Source organism: Biomphalaria glabrata, chromosome 8 (assembly GCF_947242115.1).
Source record: "Biomphalaria glabrata chromosome 8, xgBioGlab47.1, whole genome shotgun sequence".
Taxonomy (NCBI): domain Eukaryota; kingdom Metazoa; phylum Mollusca; class Gastropoda; family Planorbidae; genus Biomphalaria; species Biomphalaria glabrata.
Window position 1 is genome coordinate 31,905,132 of NC_074718.1, and position 20,740 is coordinate 31,925,871.

At 38.9% G+C, this 20,740-nt stretch overlaps 2 protein-coding genes across 2 annotated transcripts; both read right to left on the reverse strand.

Moving 5' to 3' along the window:
* Positions 1 to 1,044: 1,044 nt before the first annotated feature.
* On the reverse strand, positions 1,045 to 2,064 carry LOC129927827 (cysteinyl leukotriene receptor 1-like). Its single transcript, XM_056039352.1, has one exon. The coding sequence runs from the start codon at positions 2,062 to 2,064 to the stop codon at positions 1,045 to 1,047; it is 1,020 nt and encodes a 339-aa protein (XP_055895327.1).
* An 8,451-nt stretch (positions 2,065 to 10,515) lies between these two features.
* Positions 10,516 to 13,864, reverse strand: LOC106067338 (platelet-activating factor receptor-like). The gene is made up of 2 exons (XM_013226508.2): positions 13,616 to 13,864; positions 10,516 to 12,249 (listed from the first exon to the last, which is right to left on the reverse strand). The coding sequence occupies exon 2, from the start codon at positions 12,210 to 12,212 to the stop codon at positions 11,160 to 11,162; it is 1,053 nt and encodes a 350-aa protein (XP_013081962.2). The 5' UTR covers positions 12,213 to 12,249; positions 13,616 to 13,864; the 3' UTR covers positions 10,516 to 11,159.
* Between the last annotated feature and the right edge of the window lie 6,876 nt (positions 13,865 to 20,740).

Here is a 20,740-nt window from a genome sequence, read left to right on the forward strand (position 1 = left end):
CCATCATCTATTCGTACATCATTTCTTAATATAATCACCTGACCTTTGTCTTCCTTCATTTTTGTTCAAAGTTCCAATCACATTTCAACTCTCAGACGGAAACAATTTCAACCCAAATACTCCTCCCTCTTAACTTTTTATTACAAAGCTTATATCAACTCCAGTGGCGTAGTAAGAATTGGGGGGCCGGGAGGAGGGGGGCTTGACCTCTTTAGGGGCCCCTGTATTTTGACATTCGACATCATGACATGTGATAATGGAGTAATATTTTATGTAAAAACAAATTTCGGACACTCATTTGGGCGACCCTCAAGTGGGTAACTCCCCTCTCCGACTCTGTGTCTGTCTGGTAAAAGCTTGTACATTTTATTTCTCCCACCTCATTCTCGGATAAAGTTAAGACTTTGCGCAAATATCCAATGGCATAGACAACATAAAAAGCAACATCAACCAATTAGTTAAATAACTGGTAATTAATTATTTTGTTTCAATCCGATAAAGGAAATTAATCCTTCAGTTTTCACAGGTATGGCTGAATATGTAGGATTTGGTCCTCTTATATAATTATCACATTGTTTTTCACCCATTCTAGAAGAAGTTGAAATTTTTAAACAATAAACAAAACATAAAGCAATAAAAAATTTAAGAAATTAGACTATTAATTATTGATGATTAATCATTTTGCTTGATATCGATTAAGGGAAATAACTTGAACATTATTGATTGATACATTCGAGAGTGCTGAGTTGTTTCCCTTAGATAAGCTTTGTTTTTTTTTTTTAAAGGATTTTTCTTTATTTCGCTTGTTATTTAGATATTGACTAGACGTTGAAGTCACTAAGCCTGGTGCTCTTCTCGCATGGATGGTTTCCTACAACTTCAAGCTTTCTGACTGTATGCAATTCCGTTTTTTTTTTAATTTACTAGAAACTGCTTATCTCATTAGACATGCAAGGACATAGAAATGGTAGAATTGTAGAATGGTTGTAGAAATGTCAGAACCATTGTTTTAGAAACGATTTAGAACTGTTGTAGCAATGTCCTTTAATTAACAAGCCTAGAACAATACGTTGAAAATGTTTTCTGAAAGTTTCCACTCATTGACATATAAACAAAAAAGTTTACGGACGATGCTAAAGCCAGCAACGGTTCACCGATTCCATTGAGCAAAAGAAATAAGTCAAAGTACTGACCATAGATGGATACTCTCTGGTCGAAGGTCATCGTGAGGAGAGTCACCACGTCTGGCGTGAAAGTTATAATGAAGATCACGGCAATCAGTATGACCATCTTGATGACCTTCATGTCCCTCTTTGAAATTTTGTCTAAGCGTTCTATACTCCCAGCAGTTTCCCGCCATTTTAATTTCTTATAAAGGCTGACCACCAGGAGCGAGGTGCAGGCAATCACCCACACAAAGGTCGCGTTGGTCATTACCAAAGATATGCCAATGGAAATCGTGTCTATCTGTGCGCTGTTGTTAAAGGAAACTAGCTTTAGTAGCGTCCTGTTCCGGACGTCGTCGTAGCTTTGTTGGTAGACGGCAGCGAAGTAGGCGGGGGACACGGTCAGCACCATGGCCGCCACGATCACCACCATGGTGATCACCGTCCTTCGGGGCGTGATGATGGCCTTGACCTTGAGTGGGCTGGCGATGCAGATGCATCTCTCGAACGTCACGAATGACGTAATCCAGTTGCTGACGCGACGGAAGCAAAACTGTGGCCAGGCGAAGACCAGTACGTCAATGTCCTGAATGGCGACGCCTAGATTGGACGCATCCCATATAGGATAATACGAGATGCTGACCAACAGGAGAAAATATAAGCTCAGCATGTCCGAGATGGATAAAGACAGAAGGCTAATATTGACAGCGTCTCTGGATTTCATCTTAGCGTAGACATAGATGTTGATGCTGTTGGTCACAATCCCAAACACACAGACACAAGTATAGACAATGACAAAATTAACCAAAATTAAATCTTCAACACTTTTTCGGGTGAATAGACCAGTATAGATGTCACTCAAGTCATTCTTTATAAATGACACATTATCGCCTGTCATTTCTGACTCTCTCTCACATGAGCAAAGGTTATAAAATAGAATTTTTAAGTCCTTACCGAGTTAAAATAAAATATCCAAAGAACTTTTTTTGCAGCTCCATTATTATAGTATCGTAGTCCTTTTATGTTTAAACTACAATAATTAAATAAACAAAAAGATCAAAAACTTATTCTTGGTGATTAAATTTAAAATAGAAAATAACAAGGTTTGATGCTAAATGCAATTGTTACATATGGATGAACCATAAAACTTTTAAATTATTGTTAAATCATAGATAATCTTTAATACTTAATTCATAGAATGCTCAGAGGTGCGGTGGCTGAGCGCTTGGCTTTCAAACCGATGTCCCGGGTTCAAATCCTGGTGAAGACTGAGTCGACCCAGCTCTAATGGCTACCTGACCTTAGTTGGGGAAAAGGTAAAAGCGGTTAATCGTTGTGCTGGCCACATGACACCCTCGGTAACCACGGGACACAGAAACAGTGTGACCAGCGCTATAGATCGCAAAGTCTTTTACATATAATGATCATAGACAGGAATTTTTATAATTGATGCTAATACCAACAGACTGTGTTAGTAGCTTATTATCAGGTTAGTTGTAAGATGATTACATATCAATACGTCTTTATACAAAGGATGTTTGTATAATTAAACAAACATCTTAGCTATTACTCGAGTTAGTTTTAGTTGGCAGATAACAAGGCTGCCCCTTAGAGACAGTTTGCTAACTTCAAAAGTGAAAATTATAAAATTATTTTGTAAACACACATTAAATGCCAATCCTACAAGCCGATAGATGGATACAATGAATGGATTGCATGCATACAATGAGTCAAGGTTTGGGTTATTTCGAACTAATTAACACAAGATAGTCGATCAAAGTATTAGCAGGAAAAAGAAAAAGAAAATCAAATGATAGGAGCATGAGAGGGTGTGGAGCGGTTGGGCTAGATGAAAATGTAGAGCTAACAATAAAATAAAAGACTCACAGGTGAAAATTCTGCATCAAGCTGAACTTTGAACTGTCTCTAGGTCATGTGAATCTTAAATGTGCATAATAGAAAGAAGTATAATCCGTAAATGGTTGTAAACTGAATGGAGCTAAATGAAACTGTTGTAGTGAAACTTCCTTTTCTTTTGCTTGTTGGATGATCGAAATGTGTTTTCGAAGATGGGCGGTGGAGTTATTGGATATATTTATGTGTTCTATAGTTCACAGGCTATAATGAATGTAGTGTGGAAGCAGGGGGGGGGTGCATTCCATCTTGAGTGATTGCTATTTGTTTCTTCTATGTCTGAAACTCTGAAACTGACCCGCTAAAGCTGGGGTGGGCCAAATACGTATTGATATGTAATACGGCCCGCGGACCACATGCGGCCCACCGGAGCGTTTTATTCGCCCGCGAACACCAACAGAAATTATGTTTGCCCACAGAGTATACATATAAAAATGCATTTATAGTAAAAATAAGTAATTTAAAATATCTATATAAATTATTGAAACTTCTGATTTCTTATGAAGAAGAGATTAAAAACGTTGTCTGTACATGTCATTCTAAGAAAAATTAAGTACACAAAGATTATTCTAATAGGCAATATGACGAGACATTCAGTCAAAGGCTCAAACTCAGGCCAGCATTTATTCAATGCTATGAAGATCATCAGAGTGATCAAACTAATGGTAGGTAGGGGCATTAACCACTGGGAGTTCCGAGAAGTACTTAAAGATTTGGAAACAAAACATTCCTATGTTTGCTACCACAACAATACCCGCTGGCTTAGCTGGGGCAAGGTGTCGAGTAGATTATGGGATGTTAAGGAAGAAATTCTGATGTTCGTTGAAGGATATTGACTGTGACTTTGTTATTAATATTTCTAATGAGTATTGGAAGACAGACTTTTTGTTTGCCATTAACAGTATCGCAATGGGTTGTTTGCATCTGAAATGTATATGTATGTCAAATCTTTTCAAACAATGCTTCCTCATTTCTCTAGGCAAGCCAGTGAAAACTGGTTTTGTCATTTTCCTTTACTGAAATATACAAGACGTATTTGGATTCTTTGATTGTGGAACCTCAAAGCAAATTTTGAGAGTCAAGGAATTTATAACAAATTTGTAAATACACTTAAGTTCACCATACAGTGCAGAAGCTGGGAGGACTTATCTCCAAGCAAATTATAACCTGATAGAGAAATTCAAGTCACTTCTTACGGATAGTTTTCATGGGTGCCAGAAGCTGCATTTCTACATTATTTTTTTTTGTTTGAAAAGTAAATAATTGTAAGAACAGGTTGATGCTGACTGACAGTAATTGGAAAGCAGTCAATAGGATAACAACTAGTCAGCTTGTTCCAAAGCATAATGCACAAGTGTAAACATTTAAATATTTCACATTAAGTAGGCTACATCTGTACATTTGTGGTGAAATGTGATATAAAAGGCAATAATCTATCTATCTATCTATCTATCTATCTATCTATCTATCTATCTATCTATCTATTTATCTATCTATCTATCTATCTATCTATCTATCTATCTATCTATCTATCTATCTATCTATATCTATATCTATATCTATATCTATATCTATCTATCTATCTATCTATCTATCTATCTATCTATCTATCTATCTATCTATCTATCTATATCTATATCTATATCTATATCTATATCTATATCTATATCTATATCTATCTATCTATCTATCTATCTATCTATCTATCTATCTATCTATCTATCTATCTATCTATATCTCTATCTATCTATCTATCTATCTATCTATCTATCTATCTATCTATCTATCTATCTATCTATCTCTCTCTCTCTATATATATATGCTGCCCCCATTCCCAAAATTATTTTAATGCGGCCCTTGATAGAAAAAAAGTTGCCCACCCCTGCTCTAATGAAACGTGTGCGCTGTTAAATACTCTTACACCTTATGATTGAAGGATGAAAAACAAAAAAAAAACGTAAAATTAACCAATGAAACTCTGTCTAGAATTCAAGAGCTGAAAAGTGTGTGCAAAGGAGTGGATCCATTGGAGGATTCTTGAAAAACAAAAATAGGGATAGTCATTGTAATAAAAAGGGGTGATAAGTGTGAAAGTGAGAGTGGGTTCCAGCCAGAAAGCTACGTAAATTATATTATTTGTTATTGGTACCATAAATCATGGGTCAAGTATGTGTGATAAGGCCATTAGTTCCAGGGATAGAGAGGGATGGAGAGAGAGAGAAAGAGAGAGAGAGTGAAGGGAAAGAAAGATCGAGCCGTTCCAATTCAATGTAACTGATACTAGAATTCAAGTGCATGTAAGATTTACCTTCCTTTCTCTATAAAACAAAATTAGTTAGTTATTTAGTTGAATTAAATTTTGTTTGTTAGGGTTAGGGACAACTGTGCAGTTTCAACTTGATCCCACAATGGGAAGTGGGAGAAATAACGTGTACGAAATAAAGTGCCAGACAGGCAGATAGACAGAGTGGATATAAGCTTTGTAACACAAGGACACAATGTCTAAGTCTGCACATAAGTCTCTGCTCTTCAACACTACATGTGAAATGTACATCCGTAAGTTTGATTACATTCAATGATTTTATTGCCAAGGATATAAAAGAGTTCTTGTGTCTGTTTGTACGGTCAGTGACTTATGTCTCCTTTGCGATGGTAAAATACTAGAATCCTAGCCCAAAGGGATGTGTTTACATTGACTCGCTCCATTGGTTTGTTGGATGTTGTTTTTATTTGTGCAAATCGAGGTTTAGACACAAGCCCATAATCGATGTTATACATGAATCAATAATAAAATATTAATGAGTCAAGTCGTCGTAATTAATTGATCAATACTAGGAGAGATTGAATATATAGGAAAAACGCAGTAAGATAAAGGGAGACAAACCTTCATGTAGAGAACAGGGGTTCTCAACCTATGGAGTCGATTAATAATTTGTCAAGGGTCGCTAAGAACGATCGAAAATATGGATTTATTATGGGTCAGTTCTAACATGTAAAACTTGGCACACAAAGTTTGTCTTTTTCATTGGAATTTACAGTTGCAGACAGCTGTATCAGATTTTATTGCAAACATTTTAATTGTCGCAGCAGAAATATTTTCAACGTTGTCAGAAAGTGCGCATCACTGCGTAACGTATCGTTAACCTGGTCGTGTTTTTGAAAGCTCTGGACTGTCTTCTGTAAGGTCAAGAGTCAGTGTTAATATTAAGGTCCTTTTTTTTTTTCTTTAGGAGACCTTCAGTTGTCGCTCATCAGTGGTCAAGATTTCTATATCTACATGGGCGAAATCACAGTTACTTATACTCATGAATGAAAATAATTTACTTTTGAGGGGTCGCGGCGTAGTGAATAATGTTTAAAAGGGGTCGACGAGCAAAAGAAGGTTGAGAACCGCTGGAATAGAAAGATAGCTATAAGAAGACAAAAATGTTAATATGAAAACATGGGTAGCATGCCATGTTCCGATAAAATGCCGTGTAATTAAGCAAGAATTGAAAGATAGCTAAAGTCTTATACAATCATTCAATTGAAATGGAAAGATTATATTAATGACTGCGTATTGATGAGGTCATAAAGCAAAAACTGCATTCATATTAATCCATTATAAATAAAAGCTTGTAATAGCTTTCATATATTGTATATACGTTGGCTTACAGTTTTATGTATAACAATGGTCAAGATTTTTCTGGGTTCAAACCCTGCTCCCCCCATATTTTAGCATTTCTGCTGATATCATGTCTAGTCCTGGTGCTTTGTTATTCTTTAGCACTGCTATGGCCATGGTAACCTCCTCAGCAGTTATTGGGTCTGTCTTGACCTTGAGATCATTGTCTGGAGAGGGGTCCTTGAATATGTAAGTTAGGTCTGGCGACAGTTGGTTAAGGGTCTCTTTAAAGTGCTCTACCCATCTTGCATCCTGTTCTTCTTTGGTTAGCAAAGTTTTGCCTTGCTTGTCTTTTATTGGTGCCCCATGTCCACTCTTTGCTCCAGTGAGATCTCGGACAATACGATGGAGGGTTTTTGTGTCATTTCTGCTTGCAGCTGCTTGTGCCTCTTGTCCCTTCTGCTCAATCCAGTCCCGTTTATCTTGCCGACAGCTTCTCTTTACTTTCAGATCTGCTTCCCTATAAGCTTCTTCCGCTAGGCTACGATCCTGTGTTTCATTTTTCTGATCTCGTCTACGTTTGGCCTCTTTCCTCTCATCTAACAATTTCCATGTTCTGTCTTGTATCCACCGTTCCTTGTATGAACCTCGCCTCCTTCCGATAACTTCTTCCGCGCACCCAATAGTGGTATCTTTGAAGTTGGCCCACTCTTCTTCAAGGGTCAATATATCTGCAAGAGCCTCAAAGCGGTTCGTTAGTTTCAATTGGAACTGTGCTGCAGTATTGCCGTCTTTAAGCTTCTCTACATTAAATGGGCGGGGTCGTGTGGTTTGTTTTGGTTGGCGTTTCAATCGGAGCTTACATTTGCCACTGACAAGGTAGTGGTCTGAGCCGATATCAGCTCCTCTGCGGGTCCGCACGTCTAACAGAGATGACCTCCATCGTTTGGAGATGCAAATGTAATCTATCTCGTTGAAGGTTTCTCCATTTGGTGATCGCCATGTTTTTTTGTGTATTTGTTTGTGCTTAAAATATGTGTTTCCAATTGAAAGGCTGTTGGATGCGCAGAGAGAAATCAAGCGCTCGCCATTATCACTGATGTTTTCTGCAGAGCCATATGGTCCCATTACATATTCAAAGCCAGTTCGGTTGGGATTGATTTTGGCGTTAAAGTCTCCCATCAGTAGAATTAGGTCGTGAGTAGGTGTTTCATCAAGAGTGGTTTGTAGTTGATTATAGAAATGATCTTTGATGGTATCTTCTGCATCCTCTGTAGGGGCATAAGCTTGGATGGTAGTGACTTTAATTTGCTTTGTTTGGAGTCGAGCTGTAATGATGCGGTCACTGACCGGCTTCCAAGCAATTAGCGCTGAAGCTGCTATTTTAGACATGATGATTCCTACACCGCCAATGTGCTCCTTGTCATGTCCTGAATATATTATTGTCTTGCCATCATTGATTATTTGTCCACTTGATGTCCACCGCATCTCGCAGATCCCAAGGATGTCCAGCCGGTAAGAGTCAAACTCTCTTAAAAGTTGGGCCAGTTTACCGCATTGATTCAGGGTTCTTACATTCCACGTGCCTATAAGAGTCGGTTTCCTTGCGTTGAAAGGCTTGCCATGTATCGGGTATTGGACTTCCAGTTGGCTTTGATCCAACACCGTCATCAGGGTTTGGCCGCCCTCGCCGCATGTATAGTTTTCATTATGTGTCGAGTTTGCCGTTTCTGTAGCAATAGTGGTTTTACAGGGTGGGGTCGCTAGCCCCACGCCAAACCCTCCTCCTTTCTCACCCGGGCTTGGGACCGGCATATGGCGGAGTTTGGGGGACAGTGCATTGTTAACAGAATGACTGATCTCTTAAATCTCTGTTGGCGAACTTCAAAAGTCCCAGAGGACTGGCAAAAGGGAGTGATTGTAAAGCTTCCAAAAAAGGGCAACTTGGCAGATTGCAACAACTGGAGGGGCATTACTCTCCTCTCTGTCCCAGGCAAAGTTTTCAGCACTGTTTTGTTGAGACGGCTTCAACAGTCTGTAGATGAAAGGCTCAGAGAAGAACAAGCAGGTTTCCGAAGAGGCAGATCATGTACAGAGCAGATTTTCGTTTTACGAAATATCATAGAACAAAGTCTTGAGTACCAACAACGGCTAATGATCAGTTTTGTGGACTTCAAAAAAGCGTTTGATAGTGTCCACCGAGAATCACTATGGAAAATAGTTAGAGAATACGGTATCCCAGAAAAATTCGTCCAGATCCTACGACGCCTTTACAGTCAGTCTAGTTGCTGCATTAAAACAGAAGAGGGAACAACAGAGTTTTTTACAATCGAGACAGGTGTGAGACAGGGGTGCATCTTATCTCCCTTCCTTTTCCTCCTAGCCATCGACTACATAATGAGGAGAGCAATGAACCAGACTGCCTTTGGTATTCCATGGCATGAACAACTCCGATTGATGGACTTGGACTTTGCTGATGATGTTGCACTACTCGGGGCTACAAATAAATGCATTCAAGAAATGACGGAGAGCCTAGACAGAGAGGCACCCAAAATTGGCCTCCGCATAAACTTGGATAAGACTAAAATTATGCGAGTGGGATATAAGGCAAAGGGTGTCCCCATCAGACTTGGCGAGTCAAAGCTTGAAGAGCTGGACAAGTTCACGTACCTTGGCAGCATCATAACAAATGATGGAGATGCTTACCATGATGTAGCATGTCGAATAGGAAAGGCAGGGAGCATTTTCCAAAGGCTGCAGCCTATTTGGACTAGCCAAGCCATTGGACTCGAGACAAAAATACACCTTCTCAACACAATCGTCATTCCAACTGCTACATATGCATGTGAGACGTGGAAGTCATCTGTCAAAATTGAGAAAAGACTAAATGTGGCTCAACAGAGATGGCTGAGACGGATTTTGGGAGTCAGTTACACAGACCGGATCTCAAACAAGGAAATCCTATGCCGAACTGGGAGTCGAACACTTAGTGAGGTTGTGACTGAGCGTCGCATGAGGTTTGCGGGACATGTTCTACGTCAAAATGAATTACGCACACCAAGAGTTGCGATAACCTGGAAGCCAAAACGAGGAAAGCGCAAACAGGGACGTCCTCGTATTACCTGGCGACACACCTTCATGGAGGACCTCAGAACAGTGGACACCAGATGGGAGGAGGCTTCAGACATTGCCAGTGACAGATCATTATGGAGACAGCTTGCCGCCCAATGCGCCGAACGGCGCGGGAGGACCTAAGTCTAAGTCTAAGTCAAACCCTGCTCATCTCATTCCTGTCGTAAAACGCAATACTCTTCATTTCTGAAGAGCCGACTGAAAAGTCACGTGTTCTGTAGATCAAGGGAGAAGAAAGTCATCGATTTGTCACTGTGCCTGGGTCACGTGTTCTAATGGTCATCAATAAGGCTGGCTAACTTACCACTTCAAGTAGTACTATGTAGATTCTCAAGTTTTACACATCTCAAAATTACAAGGAAATCAGCAAACAGTGAAGACAACTTAAGCACACCGCCAGCGGACAACGGCTTTGTCTGATGTGAAATACTGTACTCATCCTGAATCTTTGGAATCGAAGACATTGCCTTTATTATTATATATATATAGTTCGTCCATCGTGGTTCGATGATGACCACTTTGTCATTCGGGGGGTTGAGGGCTTTGCACTGGCGTTAGGCCATTGTTATTATTATTATTAGTGATAACAGATTTTCAACAATCCAATGAAAACATTATTTATTATGTATGTAATTCATTATTTTTAAATAAACAATGCAATAATTTAAATCAAAACAAAAACAAATCAAATTCTACGATCGTCGCTCTTTAATAGTGTTGAAACTAAATTAGACAAATAACTCTTTAAGCTCAGAAGCAATTAGTAAATTTCCCCTTTCCGACCTTGCAATCTATAGGGCAGATGTTGTTAAGGTCATCTGTTTCTGTGGCCTACGGTTAACAAGCAGGATGTCATGTGGCCAGCACAACAACTAACCGCCAATACTTTACCCAATTAAAGGCAGATACCCATTACAATTGGGTGGACCTAGGGTCGCCCTACAAATCCCGAAATTCATAATCCCAGACCCAGTCTTCACCGAGAACCCAGGGGCCCAAGTTCAGAAGCCGAGCGCTTAACCTATCAGCTACCGTGCCCCCAATTGCATACTGGTCACATTCATAACCTGGGAATACCTTGCTCGTTGACCGTTGGCCAAAGAAACAGATGACCTTAACATCATCTGCACTATAGATCGCAAGGTCAGAAAGGGAAACTTTACTAGAAGCAAGTAATATTTAACAAAATTGTGTTTTATCAGAAATTATATAAAGATACAAAGATATATTTTTTATTCTGTACTCATTGTTTTTATATAAAAAGTCATTAGTACAATAAGCAAATGCATCCACATTTTACCCATGTTTAGCCTTTCACCTGTTTAAACAGAGACTTTGACTTGTTATACTTTCTGACATTTCCTGTGTATATAGAAATATCTCATATAAATCTCGCGATATTTGGAGCTCATGGTCAGGTACACAAAGATGTTGACTGTGGCGCTGATGGCAAGGAAGGGCTCGCTAATGCCGTTCAGGGCCAAGAAGAGGTCAAAGTAATCGCCGTAGATGGACACGCGGTAATCGAAGGTCATAAAGAGGAGGACAATGACGTCAGGGGTGAAGGAGATAATGAAAATTATAGAGAGGAGAGTGACCATCTTGATGACCTTCTGATCTCTAGACGTGACATTCCTGGACTTCTCGTGTCCGGTCATCTCTTTGCGCCATTTCCCTTTTATCTTTAAGTTGATGACCAGGATGAAAGTGCAGATGACCACCCACACAAAGGTGATGAGGGTCAAGGCGAAAGAGATGGCCGTGGAAATGGCGTCAATCTGCGCGGTGTTTTCGTGAAAGACGAACACGATCATGGTTCGATTCTTTTTGCTGTCCCAGCGAGGCTGGTAGCTGGCCGACACGTAGGCCGGAGAGATAGCCAGCGCCATCATCAAGTAGATCAACACCAAGATGGCGATGGTGCGCTTCGGCGTGATGATGTCCTTCACCTTGAGGGGCAACGCGATGCAGATGCATCTCTCCAGCATGATGAAGGCTGTGATCCAGTTGCCGACTCTCTTGAAGTAGAACTGAGGCCAACCCAAGGTCAACATCTTCATGTCGACGATATTGAAGTTCAGGTCGGCGTGCTGCCAGAAGGGATAGTAGCAGATACTTAAGAAGAGAGTCAGCAGAAGGAACAGGAAGTCAGAGATGGACAGACCCAGGAGGCTGATGTTGACTGAATCCTGCGGACCCATTTTGACGAAAACAACGATGTTAATGAAGTTGGCGATGATGCCAAGCACAGAGATGATGGTGTAGATAATGATAAAATCTACAAGTGTGAGAATCTCAAGAGATCCAGGCGGGAAGTAACTTGTATAGGCAGAAACATTGACAGCTGTAAACTCTGCTACTGACGATTCAGTCGTCAACGCCAATTCGTTGATCATTCTCGCTGTTCCAGATGTAGTGTTTCAATAAATGTATCTAGAAGTAAAATTACAGACATTTTTTTAAAAAGTTTAAACTCAGAAAAAAGAAAACAATAAGAACAAACAACAAACAACATCAAACAAAACAAAACAAACAAACAAATAAAGAAAACCCAACAACACATCTTTAGATTATAATACAAAGAAATATAAACAATCCAAACCACCATTAAATTAGAACTTGAACGTGTCTCCATGTGTCCTGATTAACTAAAGGAGAGATGAAGAACAAGCAATACTTTGTGTCAAATATTGAAACAATGTTTTGCATGGCCGCTAGCTTAACCAACACTGTTATAACATTATTCCTACAGGCACCTATTGAACCTCCGTGGGCTCAGACGTGTTTTCTATCCCGACTCAAATGTCCATGTCCATAAGCATGCGTATCGTGAACGTAAGAGTTAGCAGCCAAGCGCTCTGGCCTCACAATCGCCAAGTACTTTGTGTAAAAACACTAACTGGACACAATGTTTACCCTAAATAGACTACCGCAATCATCCACGACTTTGTCCTCAGAGACACGGCTCTAATGCAATACACAATTGTGTGTGTGAGAGATTTTTTGTGGGTGTGTTGTTTTTTTTCGGAGAAACGTGGCGTTTCACTACCGAACCAAAGGTCTAGAGCTCGAATCCCAGTGAAGACTAGGTTTTAGAATATCGGGATTTTTAGGCTGCCCCTGATTCCACTTAACAAACTGGCAGCTGACCTACGTTGTGGAAGTAAAGTCGGTTGGTAGTTGTGCTGACCTTAGGACACCCTCGTTAACAGTCGGACACAGAAACAAACAGAGATTTACATCATCTGTTCCCACAGATCGCAAGTTCTGAAACAAGAACTCTTTTATGGATAAGGGACAACATGTGAGTGACTAAGTAATTTTAGTGATGCACTGTAGCTAAGCCTGGTACCTTAGCTTGCCTCTTACTAGCGTTTTCTTTGGCGCTGTTAGCTGTTACATGTGATGGTTCCAAGTACGGCTATGTTTAGTGAACGCTATAGGTCACAGTTTAGTGAACGCTAGAGGTCAAAGTTTAGTGAACGCTAGGGGTCAAAGTTTATTGAACGCTAGAGGTCAAAGTTTAGTGAATGTCAGAGGTCAAAGTTTAGTGAACGCTAAAGGTCGAATAATCTTTGTCGTATTAGATCCAGTACATGCTCCAACTAGAGTAAACTAACATTTAAAATCTGAATATTTACGTGACTAAGTAGATCTATATCGAATATTACAGAGTTGTATCAGTGCAGGTACCACATCAATGACAGGCTGTTCAAGTTACATATTTTATAGTTATTTAACAAGCACTAAATGTTGGTTATACGCAGTGATCTCTAACATATCTTTATATTGTGTCTACCTTGACTTGCAATCGGGACAGTTCAGGTAACCTCCCGTTGTTAAAACTTATCTTTGCCAGCAAGTCATGTAGCCCGCAGTTAGATATTTACACTTTCTATTATAACATCAGCTTTGGGGCGTTGCCATTGAATCAATTCTCTCCCTTCATCCAACCGTGAAACAGTCAGGTGTCAACATTTTTGTATCAACTTCAGCAAAGCATAAAACGTGTGCAGAGAATCGACTTTTCAATGAACCGAGAAGAACCTTTCACTCCAATTCTTGTACTTCTCTGGAAACCAGAAGAAACACGTTCATTGATTTTCTGGGACTAATTACCCCCTGCTGACAAAACGATGGTGCTAATGGTCTTTGTTTCACACATAGTTAAAAAATGTTAAACAAGAAAGGTCTGAAGATCATTAACTTTATAATGAATCAAATCTCAACATACGGGAAGCCAGAAGTCTATAATTTTATATTAAAAAAGACACGTTTAGCAGACACTTATTACGCCTTAAACTGGTAACATCATTTCAGGTGAACCTTATTGCGCGTGAAAAATAATCGAACCCATAAATTTGGAAATTTCACACTTTTTTGTTTTGGATGCATTAATTCATGGGCTACAACTCTAAACGTATAATTAACATTTGTGTCAGTGGAAAAAAAGACGATTCCAGGGTGTATCCGGTGTAATGCTCTGTCATACCAGTTAATTAGGTAAAATTATTAAATTTTTTGATTCAAAACTTGTGACACCCGATAATTATATTTTACAGTCACTTGATGCTGATGTAAATTGCCGTGAATAGCGCATGATGTGCACAGAAAGGATGATTAGGTTTATATTTAGCATAATTAATTGAGACTTAAGTCAGACTTTCAATCCTAGGGCTGAAAGAAATTATTTTAGATGGCTGTTGTAAAAGTAACCCATAACACTAATTGTGATGTCAAAGCCGCGCTAAATGTTTTAAATTTGAAACTTTAGTACGCTGTTAATTTTCTTTTACATTACGAATTGCTAATAATGGTAGTCCCAATGAGTTTATGCTAAATATAATAGGTCGCTGTTAAGCTATGGCAGTGTGGAGAAGATAGTTTGATTCGAATAGTGTCGCCTCTAAGTCCTGTGTTGAGGCCGTAACACATCTTTAGTTGTCTTTCTTTCCTCTAAGGACTTTGCTAAACACAATTAATAATGCATTTCAACTGTAGGTACAGCTATAACTATTTAAAATAACATGTCAGTCGGACAGATAGTCCGTACTTAACAAATAGCTCTTTGTACACATACCCTAAATAAGTGAATCTTAAAAGTAACTAAATCTAGCCGCCAATTGACATACGATTTTACCCCTAAGCCCCAAGGGAACTTTTAACTGTTATTATATTTACTTTTGCGAATCATAATCAGATCTTGTTTTGTTGGAGCTAATATATAAAATAAAATATTTTGTGTGTGTGTGTGTGGACAGGATTCAGCTTATCTGCTCTGGATTTCTTTAAATCAATACAAACTAAAGCTATTATTAATATCGAAAATGTTGTTAACTGTGCATATTTTGTATATCTTCATCGTCTGCATTGATTCTCAGATTGAGATGAACACAGGCGTTCAAGTGATATTTAGATACTTTAGGCCATATCCACTCTGTCATCTCTTTGTTTTCAAACATTTTCAGGCCAACTGTGGTGGAAGATTCAAAGGGCTGTATGTGGCCCGCAGGTTGAAACTTGCGATACTCTCGGAGAATATTTCTCGTTGTTATTGGAAAGAAAAATGGAAATGTACAGTGATGCGTCACTTGGAATTCACTGGGATATCACATCGTCTTTATCGAGTGTTCTTATTGAAGTTATATCCCTTGATCTTGCCTCGTTTAACAAAACCACAAATGTAATAGACCCACTAAAACAACATGAGCTTCAAGAAACACAATGATCCTATCAGTCTCTATTTATGTTCTTTACTCCAGCCACTTGTTCTCTAAACTGACCTCCTTTTACACACAGTCCTGACACACTGCTGTTCACTCAAGCATGTACACTCAAGGTCCACTGGTCATTTCATACCCAGGCACACACACTGCACTACCAGCCACTCAAAACACATACAATACTGTCACAGGTAACTGCAACAGTGGCGTAGCAAGATACCCGTGGGCCCGGGCTCAAGAATATATTGGTGGGCCCCTCCCCCAATAAGACAAATTCAATGTATGACAAAACAATTGAGCAATCTGAATGTATCGGTACATTGACTAAAAAACATTCCAATGCAAGTAGAGTAGCTTTTTAATCATCAAATATATAAAGAAGAGTTCTAGTTCCCATTCTACACACTGACATTCCTAAAACACTTCTAGGTGTCAAACTTTGAAGCATTGATACAAACTAGTATCGAGTTCTACGTCCACTATTTAACAGTAAATAGATCGAATATTTATTTACTAACATTTTTCTGCCCGTTTAAGTAGCAAAGTAAGAAACCAGTGCATCCATTTCTAAATGCGCAAGCGGCTTCTTCTGATGAAACAATGCCCAAATGCCATTGTAGTATCCAGTCATGTTGGAAGCACCATCATAGCTTAAGCCTTGCAGTTTAGTAAAGGATAATTGGGGATTTTTCAAAATTACTTGGAGCATTTGTTCAGCAAATTCTGCTGACGTCTGATTCTAACAAATAGGAAAACCTAGAAATGACTATCTAATTTCTTGTTCTTTGGATGTTCCGTCATCGGAGATCAGTAGCAGTATAAAAAAAAATTTTAAAACGAAATTGGTATCAACTTTTATTTATCTTGAGACAAATGGTACAGAATGGATGTCCTAAAGTACCAGTATTTTAGCAAGACACTGAGAGGTCCTGAAATTCTGATAGAATCACTATAGACTGAAAAGATATCAGTATTTTTTATTTTTTTAGGAAAGCTCAGAATTTGCGCTATTCAATTTTAGCTTTATCATCATAGGAATCCTTGGGCCTTAGGCCTCTTTTCTTTGCCTTTTTTTTGGGGGGCTTTATATGCCTCTTTTATGGGCCCCCCTCTTGCCTCTTTTGTGGGCTTTTTAATTTTTTTTTTATTAAATAGTTTTTTATTTGCAAGTTCTCATAATTCACAAGTATTATATAATAAACAATGAAGAGTGATTAACCTGAAAATATAATAGTAGTAATAGTCAGGCAATTTGGAAGTCTAATGAACATGTTACTATAAAAAGGCGATATAACATACTTTAAATACAAAACTAATTTAAAACATATTAAGCTTTGAAAAAATTGAATAATTTGCAGATGTATCGAAATTTTAATTAGTGACAGTTGGGACTATCCCTACTTCTTAACCAAACTCTCTCCATCCCGCACCCTTCCTGTACTACCCATAAGTGTAGAACTATAAACAGACAAGAAAAAAAAAAAAAAAGGGACGATTGTCACCTCAACCGCACGATTAGAGTTAGCCACTATTACAATTCACAAAATCTGATGGAAAGCAAATCCTTACATTAACGCTTAAAACACTGCTTTTTAAGTGTATGTAAATTCTGGGACAAAGCTCAGGATATTTTGAGGGAGCTTTTTAAATTCTATTTTTTATCGGTTTTTACAAAAGTGCATTTATTTTTTCACTTTGGTGTCACCCCAAAGCTCTCAACTAGTCAAGAGTCATGGGCCCAGGCGCTCATGGGCCCAGAGCTCCTAATAGTCGTGGGCCCGAGCTCATTGAACCCCTTCGCGCCATGGATGCTACCTCACTGCACTGCAAGCCAAACTTTTCATTGTAGAGATGAACAGTTCCAATATCTTTTTAAAAATGTTGTCGCTATGAAAATATAAGGCACGCCTCTCTTTCCTCTGCACTCTATTTATACAAATATATGGCGCCCCCATTTCCCAGATCTCTGTTCTTCAATGGATTTGTTTAGACGTAAAGTTTCGAGATGTGTTCTTCTTTTATTTCATAGGTTAAAGTCAAAAGTCAAACCCCCCCTTGGCTACACTCATGGAAGTTGGTGTCTGTCGATTGTTTTATTTTTTGTTTCATTGAAGAAGGGTTTTTAACCTTAGCGGGGGATTTTTAACTCAAAAGTGATGGTTTAATATTAAAATATCACTCCCCTCCTCTGCGGGGGAGAGGGATTTCATTCCGCTCGGGGGGGGGGTTGAGCCCCGACCCTCTTGCGCTAGCTGTCTTGTCGAGAGTCACTGAGCTCTAGTGGGTGTTTACGCATCTCATTTCAAAGGGGAACATCCATTTCTTACATTCTTAAGTTTGTTGACTAGTGGGGATTTTTAACTCAAAAGTGATGGATTAATATTAAAATATCACTCCCCTCCTCTGCGGGGGAGAGGGATTTCATTCCGCTCGGGGGGGGGGGGTTGAGCCCTGACCCTCTTGCGCTAGCTGTCTTGTCGAGAGTCACTGAGCTCTAGTGGGTGTTTACGCATCTCATTTCAAAGGGGAACATCCATTTCTTACATTCTTAAGTTTGTTGAGTATCACAGCTCATGTTGAACGATGAAACCAACTGTGTTTGAACAAGTTAGAGCTCTTATCGAGAACCACTTCCACCCGCCAAGGTTTCTGAGCCCATGAATGTGCAAACTGAATGGAGGTAAAAATATATATATTGTTTTTCTTTCGAGACCCAAGATTAAATAGTAGTTTGGTAGTTCAAGTGGCTACGCAGATGTAGCTGTGATCTACATTTACAAATAGCTAGACAATACTATTTTGCTTTCTATACCTTATATTACATTTTATTTTCGTCATCTACTTCTGTCTCAGAAAACTGTTTCTGTTCTGGTTTCCAATGTGTTTCCCGCGCACTTTGTAAGAGATATCCAGCTGTCTCTAAGGCAAGGTGGCGCTTGAACTAGACATCAAGGGGTTTCTGAAAAAAAAAAAGGGGGGGGGGGTGGCGAGCACCTCTGTTGCGCCTTGGGCCAGGGGTCGGCAACCTTTTGAGTCGGAAGAGCCAAAATTACAATTTACTAAATTTCAAAGTTTTTAAAGAGCCGCAAAGTTTTTTCTTGCCAACTATAAATATTACTCGGATAAAGTTCTTTGATGAATAAAAACGAATCTATTTATTCATAAGAAAACAAAATCTACTTTTTTATATATGACTAGTGTTTTTCACAACAAATTAGATAATTTATATATGGGATTATTAAATAATAACTTATTATGAATGTAAATAAATTAAAAGAATTAAACATTTACATACAACACTAACTTGTACTTCAATAACAAAACAATTGAGCAAACAAATTCAATGGGAGCGATGGCTTTGGTTCTAGAAAGGTTGGATACATTTGGCTCATAACTTGTTGTTTTTAGTTTCAAACACGAATCTAAATTTTCCATTGTTAGTTGGCTATTCATGCAAGAGAACGCGTGCTTGCATGAATATATCGATCCGAATATAGTTAGTACTGCAAATTGCAAACCTTTTCACTTCACTGTAGCAATCTGGAAGACAATTCCATATGTCGAATAAAAGTGCCTGATCTCGCGGCATTTCTTTGAAAGCTGTCCACTTTTGTTGCGTTACGTACAAACATTTCTTGACCTCCAACTCTTCCAACCTGCTTTTCAAATCTGTAAATTATCCACTCCAGAAAGCTTTACTTTTTAAAGTCTAGTAACAATTCCAAATTGCTCAATATGGTTTTCGTTACTATTTGTGTTGAGGGTATATACTATGAATGCTAGAATAATTTTGATTGTTTTGAAATGCTCAAATCTCTCAGCAAATTCATCTGTAATTTTTTAAAATAACTGTGATGAAGTAATTCCTGTCAACAGTTGCACTGGTTTTATCGCGATATTGCTTTAGAAAGTGAAAATGAAGTCATTTATCGCTCTGATTAAGTAAAGTTACCCTTTCAGACCTTGCGATCTTTAGGGCAGATGATGTAGAGTTCATCTCTTTCTGTGAACCACTGTTAACGAGGGTGTCAGCACAACGACCAACCACATTTACTTTCCCCAACAGCTGGGTGGATTTAGAAGAGCTAAAAATATCCAGAAATTAAAAATCCTAGTCTTCACCACGATTCTAACTCGGGACCCCGGTTCGGAAGCCAAGCTCTTTACTGCTCAGCCAACGCTCTTATCTTCTACAAAACCATCGGCTGGGTTTTCATTTTCTTGTAGTTTTAGACTCATCTTAGCATTTTTGCACCATTTGTCGTTCTCTAATTCAGGGTGATTAATACCATCCTCATTTAGAAATGTATTTATTTCATTCAAACAAAAAGCTGGAAGTTTAAACACCATACCTGTAGAAAGCCATCGCACTTTACTGGGAAGAAGAAGATCGGAATACTGAGTCTCCATTTCGTTTAAGAATTCTTTAAACTGACGATGGTAGAGTGCTATTGACCAGCACTTCTTGCTGGAGTAGGCAGTGAAACGTAAGACATACGTGGAGACTCACATATTCTCTTTTATTTTTTCCTGTCATACTTCTGGCTCCATCAGTTTCTATTGAAACGAGTTTATTTAAATCGATCTTATTGTCTTCAAGGCATTTATGCACGGCATTCGCTAAATTTTCTCCTTAGTTTGTCACGAGAGCGCTAGCAATCCTTGGAAAGACATAAACCTGACGGAAAGCCAACTTGTGCCGTGTCTTTTATGTCGCAAGACTCATCTATATCAAGTGATAAGGCAGAAGAAAGTTGAGTTCTTCCACCTGAAAATATGTTACATTTGAAGACACGGGGAGGGGTGCGTTGAAAAACAAGTACAAGTGGCTTAGAGATAGAATCGGTGCATAATCGTAGTTAATCGATTAATTTTTTTTCGATAAAACAAATATGATATGTGTATGGAACTAAAGAGCCGCAGCTTAACATCCAAAGTGCCGCATGTGGCTCGCGAGTCGCAGGTTGCCGACCCCTGCCTTGGGCATAGGGTTTTTCCCCCATACGGGATAAGTACACCGCACAGCGAAGCCATCGTACAGCCAGCTATGTCCACGCCGACAAACACAACTCTATAGTAAAATGAGTTGGTGAAAATGGTGTTAGTATAATGTAAAAAATTAATAAACTTTAGAGAAAGACAAGACTAGTTCTAGAGAAACAAGAACATTTCATTATAGATTACATAAAATAATTTAATTA